Consider the following 7,145-nt stretch of genomic DNA (forward strand, 5'->3'; position numbering starts at 1 on the left):
GATCGAGTGAATGCAGACCTTAGTGATCATACTGTAGATTCATTAACGGATGAAAGCATTTTCTGGTGGGGCTCCTCAGTGTAATGGACCAACTATAGATGGGTTTGTTTGCTCTTGAGTGAGGACCATGTAGTTCCTACAGGGACTTAACATTAGTTCCATTGAATGAGTCGACCATCTGCCCACCATTAACCCCAGAACCCTCCTTCTCTTTACAGGCTGGACAATTTGCTTAATATGGCCTATGGCGTAAAGAGGTAATTAAAAACTTCACCCAATGCCAGATGTCCATGTTGACTCAATGATTTTTCAATATCCTTTTTTTTAAGTTCCTGGTTGTTTTTTTTTTAGTTATGTTTCCTTGTATTTTCACAGTCACTTTGCGTTTGATAATTCGTTCAAGGTCAACTGCATCTTTGGTTCTTTGATTTGTTTGGTTTTTCTCGTCCGCTTGAGTTGGCTTTGAAACCCTCCCAAGCAAATAAGGTGTTCAAAAAAAATAAAACGATTTGTTTTTAGTGGTGATGAATTTGCTTTGTTTTGATTATGACAAGTGCTGGTGTTGTTTGGATTGTTTTGGGTTATTTCTGTGCACTGAAAGGATTTTTTTCTCTGGTGTAAATCTCCTAATTTCTAGATGTGTGTTGTTTTTTTCTATCGGATTCAGGTTCTCCGGCCTTGTTGCTCCACAACTATAGCTTGAAAGTGGTTTCTCTTTTGTAAAAAAAATTAAAAAATGTGTTATCATTATCATTAAAAATAAGTCTGTTCATTGGCAATCGTCCTTGTAGATTGATTACTGTGTTAGATGTATCCATGCAGTGCAAATCATGACAATATTAACTACATAAAGCATCACCTTCTTGGCAGTACTAACACAGATCAGGAAGTGTTTAGTCAGGACTTGAGATAAGGCTGGATGAACCTGGATCCCTGCTGGAAACAGACGTGCTGTTTCACTGCAGACAGTACTAGCTTTGCTCGGCTCTGCTCGAATTCCTTCCTTTTGCCTCCATGTTTCATTTTGCTTTCTCTCTACCATAGGTGTTCTATAAACCCGAGCAGCAGCCACTGTGCTGATAGATGTTTTGTGTGCCAATGGTGGCACATTGCATGTTTGCAAGCACAGAAGGCCCCATCTCAGCAACTCAAAAAGAACCAAAGTTTCCCTGAAGATAAATTTGTTTCTCCAAGATTGTGGCATACCTAAACTTTGTCAAATGGAGAGATCAGGATTTGGAATACTGATGCACTGTTGCATTTTCAAGATCAACCTTGAGTACTTCCCCACTCCAGTTAGCGCTTTGGTCCCATTCTGTGTATTTTTATCTACACATATAGTCAAAATAGTGTCTGAATTAGATGCCGTAATGGCGTAGCATGTCATCAAGTGTTTTTTTCCCTCTTATATGAAATGGAAGAGAAAAAATTATGAAGAGCTGAAAATGGTTTAGCTTTAGAAAGGACCAAATAGATATCTGGTCAGCTACACTGTTGCTATGCAACCCCTGGTCTCAACTGTAACACTGGTTAGTGTTTGGTCCCACTCTGATGGGCACTTTTGTGTACACGTTTACACCTATGCACAAACATATATATGCAGCCTCCAATCCTGCAGCAACAGCGTCAATGACCACACCTTATTCGCCACTCTTTGTACCAAGTCTATTCAAACTCAGCAGGACATACATGGACGTGACACAGAAAGTCAGACTGTCCCTGTTCCACCTTCACAAGACCTGGGAGCTTTGGGTTTTGCCGTCACAGAAAGTTAATGCTCACAGCAAGAAAGAAAAAAATTTTGTATTATAGACTTCCGAGTAATATATTGTGTTTCATCTACATTAGATTGCGATATATTTGTGGTACATTTAAGCATCAAAGTCTAATCAATTCTCAAAGACTGCGCAGTCAATGAATGAACCACCCCAGGCATCGTATTAGCATTCTCAACAACCACAAAGGCAGGCAGCAGACTGCACGACCAAAGTCATGCAGGAAGGTCGTGGTGATTGTCGACCAGTCACTGGAAAGAGAAGGCTGAGGGCCCTGAGCAGCAAGCAGCGCTATCGATCAGTGCCACGAGTTCTGCAATAGAACAAACCAGAGCACCCTGCAGGAGGGGGAGCAGAGTGAGGGATATACACTTTGTACCTTAACGCCACTGGGCTGTAGTGTTTTCATATTCCATTCAGTTTGCTCCTTCCTTTTACTAAAACAAGAAAATAGCAGGTTTGTCTGAGACAGCTGCAGCAAAGCGGAAATCTCATTTAAAGCATTAAGAATAATGCCTATAGTCATTTTTTTAGAGCAAGGTGGTATAAGAAATGAACCTTTTTATCTCATTTACCTTTTATTTAAGTGTTTTTTCCCCCTCCGTTCCCTTTCTTTTGAGCGGAAAGGCAATTAAGTGAAGTCAACTGAGGATTCAAATCTCTTGCATCACAAGAAAAAGGAGAAGATTATGAGGCAAATGAGAACAGATTTAGCAGGCTGGTGCACGATCTTTGATGAATTTCTAGCAATGGTTTAATTCAACAACTTCCTGCAATTTAGCACCTAAAGGAGCCACTCAAGGATTTCGTCTGCATCCCCTTCAGTAAAAATAAAAGCCCACCAGGCCCGGCACTGCCGTCATTTCTGACAGGATACCTATTAGAACCAAAGAGCTCTCGTATGATCTGATATCAGCAATGCAGACACACAGACTTGTGCATTTACACTTCAATGAACACACACACACACACCCACACACATATATATATATATGATATACAGTGCATCCAAATTTATCTGAACTGAAGTCGTTTGGCTTGCAGATCATTGTGTTTGTGCTTAGACTGGCTGTAGACAGGAGCATATCTTTCAGATGAACTATTTGAGTTGAAAGGAGGGTTCTGTTTTGAATTGGCTGGCAAACAAGATTAAGACAGAGTTTTTCACAGGTGTGTGGCCATTTCAAATGCAGTAGATGCAGACACTTTGACTATATGCCTTAACCCACGAAGTTAACGCTTGCTGTGTTTTTTCTCTGTTCTCTCTCTCTTTCCCTCCTACCCTGCTTCTTCTCTCAGGTTTTCTCCAATCACCATTGATAGCATGACCAGCCTGGTTGGTATGAACATCCCCGGGCACACAGGCACTGGTTGGTGCATCTTTGTGTACAACCTGTCCCCAGATTCAGACGAGAGTGTGCTCTGGCAACTGTTCGGGCCATTCGGTGCAGTCAACAATGTCAAGGTGATCCGTGACTTCAACACTAATAAGTGCAAAGGCTTTGGTTTCGTCACCATGACAAATTACGACGAGGCAGCCATGGCCATTGCCAGTCTCAACGGCTACAGGTTGGGCGACCGTGTCTTGCAAGTCTCCTTCAAGACTAACAAGACACACAAGTCCTGAACTTTAGCAGGTAGAAGCAGTTGCCCCGCGACTTTGTCTGCTCCAAAGTTGCCCCCAATCCCCTCCTACCCCCCACCTCCACCCATCCTTTAGGCCCTTCAGTCACTACCACTACTTCCACCTTACAGCAGCCATCTAACACAGCAAACTCCAACAGGAACACAAAGCAACCGAACAAACATCAAACAAATTGAACTAGAAATGGCTTATATTATAACTTTGGACCTATAAGCCAATGTTGCCTAAGTATTACAAAAATGAAATGATGAAACGTTTTTGGAAGCTCCTGTGATAATGCAGGCTTCTCTTTGTTGTATATTCTTTTTGTTTGTTGTGGTTGTTAAAATGATTTGTTCTCTTCTGTGTAAACAGTAGCAAATCTCTGTATCCCCTTATTTCAGAGAAGAGAACATCCTTTTTTAGATTGGAACCTTTTCTCTGTCTTGATTCAGGATTTGTTTTTCTTTTGTAAATCCGGATCCACTGTCGTTAGTATTATATACCTCCCTGTCAGTGAAAGGGAGGGGGCTCTTTTTTAAATTGGTGAATCATTCATTCATTTTTAGTGTGTATTAAAAATTTCCCCGTATTGATTATCAATGGGATTTCACCGTCCCTGATGTAGAAAAACAAAAAAAGTTTCTAACATTGTTTTTGTTTTGTATCGCAAACAAAACATATTGTCTTTCCTCACTGGGGTTCAGGGAGATGGGGCGAGGGAGGGGATGGGTTAGCTTTCCTGATGACACGTTCAGTAATTTAAAAAAAATTTAAAAAAATGACACTGTTGCCAAAGAGAAGATCTCTTTGCTTGAAAAAATGCATTTAGAAAAAGATAAAAAATAAATAGAAAGAAGATCTATTTTTATAAATGATAATTAAAATAATAATTATTGAAGAATTTTTACAAGAATCTGGATTTGAAAAGAAAAATATTTTGACTGGCTAACTGGGGGGGCTAGGGTGGGTGGGAGGGGGCGCCACCTTGTCTTGTCGTTCTGCCGTGGTACTTTATAAGATCACAGATTGTTTGTTTTATGGGGAATCCAAGTTGGCAAGGATTTTGTAGATGGAAGGATTTGTGAAAAGGGATGCAAACTGAGGCAGGTGATTTTGGTAATTTTTCACATGTGTACTAGTGCGTAATTATTCAACAGCGATACCCAAAAGGGAAGGGAAAGGGGTCTTTCCAAGGCCTAACCATCCTTATAGTCCAGAGCCCAAAGCAAGAAGACCCTTTTTGTCCACCTTTTTTCTTGGTTTTTTTGGTCATCAGTCGAGATGAGATATCAGTAAATAATTATATACACATATATCCATTTAGAGAGCATAATATACATTATATCATTTTCTTCGCTCTGCGTTTGTGAACTTACATTTGAGAAGAACTTCCTTTTAGCTATCAACAGTAGGTGCTATACTACATTATTCACATATCTTAAATATTCAACTTTGTTGTTCTATGTGTTGTTTAAAGGAAAAAAAAATACTTCGATGTTGGCATTGAATTGAGCTGCTGTTCTTTGTTTAATATTTGTTTAATGTCGGCCCAAATATCTGGTGAGTCCATTTCTTTCCTGAACAACCAGATTAAATGATTTTGGGGCCTTGTAAGAATCACTGAACAAACCCTTATTTTGTGATTTTTTAATTTTTTATTTATTTAATTTTTTTTAAACTTTGTTTGGCTTGCTGACTTTTAGGTTACTTGCTGAGCGTGAAACGTTTGTCAAAACTTAATGATGATTAGCTAGTTCCGTTAGTCTAGATATTTGTTTCCTTAAAAAGGATCTATGACAACTGTGTCTTTATTTGCTGTGTACAAATAGATGATATATATAAATATATATATATAGTCTACATTTGTTTTACAATATCTACTGTATTATCTGAGTTGTCACTGTTTTTTTGTTTGAGCTTGTCTTTTTCATATGACAATTTATTATGAAGTGGTGGTTCAGTTACTTAGAAAAACTTGTGAGGAAACTGTTCAATTGTTGTCATGTTGCTTGTGGAGAAAAAAAAAATTGGATTAACTTTCAGTTGAAACCGCGGCAAAAGATACCGAACAAAAGCTTAGACTATAGCTGTATTTGTTTAACAGTTTATTTACTTATCAATTTTTTAATCTATTTATTTTTTCTATTTATTTGTATTTATTATATATTTATGAATTGAATAATTTATCTGTGTATTTATGTATTTATTTGTTTCATTGTCTGTGTATTTATGTGATTCTGGTACAGGGAGGGGGGCGTTTCTGAGCAAAAGGGAACAAAGCGACTAGTGGAGAGGCTCTTCCAGTAGTCCACTGCACTGAGAGAACTTTTAGTACGTTTGTGCTTTGTACCAATATATCAAAATTACAATACAAAAAAAAATCTAAAAGTCAAGAAAACTGAAAAAAATGTCTGGAGGGTTAGGGGACGCTCTTCCCTTATTACTAGAAACAGTTACTCGCTATGCATAACCTAGTTAATAGTTAAATTTGCTATTGCTTTTTTCTTGTCTTGTTAAGATGAAATCTTTAGATCTTTTTCAATAAAGTTTAGTCTTAATAGAATGTTATAAACAGTTGTTCTGGTTCAATATAACCTGTGATAAGTTTGTGTAGTTCTAAAAAGCCACTCCGTCCACACCCTCCCTCCACTTACTACCGCTTTGTGATGAAACCTTATGCAAAAATGTGGGTCTGAAGGCATAGTTTTCAGTTTTCAGTGAACATTTTATACAACATTCAGCTTTCAGAGGCTTGGGCAGATAAATTTGAAAACAAATTTGCTGTTTGAGGGTCATTCATTGCACTGGACTAAATCGGTCACTGAAGAGTCAGAACCTATTTTTAAGATTATTCATCATGTTTTCAAATGACATACCAACAAATATTTAAAAATGAGAAATTGTTACTGTTGCACACCAACTGTTATTTGCAGCAGTTGTTGCTATACTTAAGAAATACTCTGGAGGTATAAAAAAAAAAAAAGAAAAAAAAAAACGGGATTGTACCAATTCTATATTTTATATACTCTAATATGATATATATTATATATTTTGAAAGGTGAAAGGTAAGGGACTGGTTCCAGAAGTATAAATATAAGGAATTGGATTTTTTTTGTTTGTTGTTAGGACTTGAAAACATGAAGGAGGTGTGTGGAGAGCATTCGAAACACTCAGACGCATGCTCGCATTATACATTCTCCTCTCTCACACCTCACTCGTCTGACAAGCCGGGTCATCAAATCTCATCAACCATTATCAAGTCGTCATTCACCCACATGCATAGTGTTTTTACATCATAACGGCAACAAACCAACCCATTACCTCACCGACCAACCAACCAACTAACCAGACCCCCTCATGCTCCCTGCTGCCGTCAGGGGCTTGAATTATGCAACGACCCCAGTAGAATGTTCTGATGTGTGAACAAATTTCCTACACTGTACGACTTTTGAACTCTTACGATGCGTGCCTGTGTTCCGCCTAGACCCTGTGTGTACATGTTTGTGTGGTTGTGTGTATGTGTATGTCTGGTTGTGTGTATGTTTGTGTGTGTCTGTCTGTGCCTGTGTGTGTGCGCGCATGTGTGCATGTTGGTAGGCATGGTCCTTTCTGTAACTGTATGTCTGTTGTGCATTTGTCCACACATCAATCCATGTCAGCGCTGAGTACATCCATGTCTGTATGTCTTTGTGCAATTGGGTATTTTTTAAGTTCGCATATATACACAATTATATGTGTCACCC

The 7,145-nt window shown here is 38.5% G+C and overlaps 1 protein-coding gene across 5 annotated transcripts in view; it reads left to right on the top strand.

Moving 5' to 3' along the window:
• elavl4 (ELAV like neuron-specific RNA binding protein 4) overlaps positions 1 to 3,402 on the top strand; it is a gene marked incomplete at both ends in the record, with an annotated part of 82,486 nt that extends 79,084 nt beyond the window's left edge. For 4 of the 5 annotated variants that reach the window (XM_080473527.1, XM_080473528.1, XM_080473531.1 and 1 more), the window contains 2 exons: positions 219 to 257; positions 3,075 to 3,402. In XM_080473527.1, coding sequence (XP_080329653.1) covers positions 219 to 257; positions 3,075 to 3,402 — 367 coding nt within the window. The remainder of the gene's footprint in view (positions 1 to 218; positions 258 to 3,074) is intronic. The other variant, XM_080473530.1, reaches the window with a different exon arrangement.
• Between the last annotated feature and the right edge of the window lie 3,743 nt (positions 3,403 to 7,145).

The sequence above is a fragment of the Lipophrys pholis genome (assembly GCF_963383615.2).
Source record: "Lipophrys pholis genome assembly, chromosome: 10".
Classification (NCBI taxonomy): Eukaryota; Metazoa; Chordata; class Actinopteri; order Blenniiformes; family Blenniidae; genus Lipophrys; species Lipophrys pholis.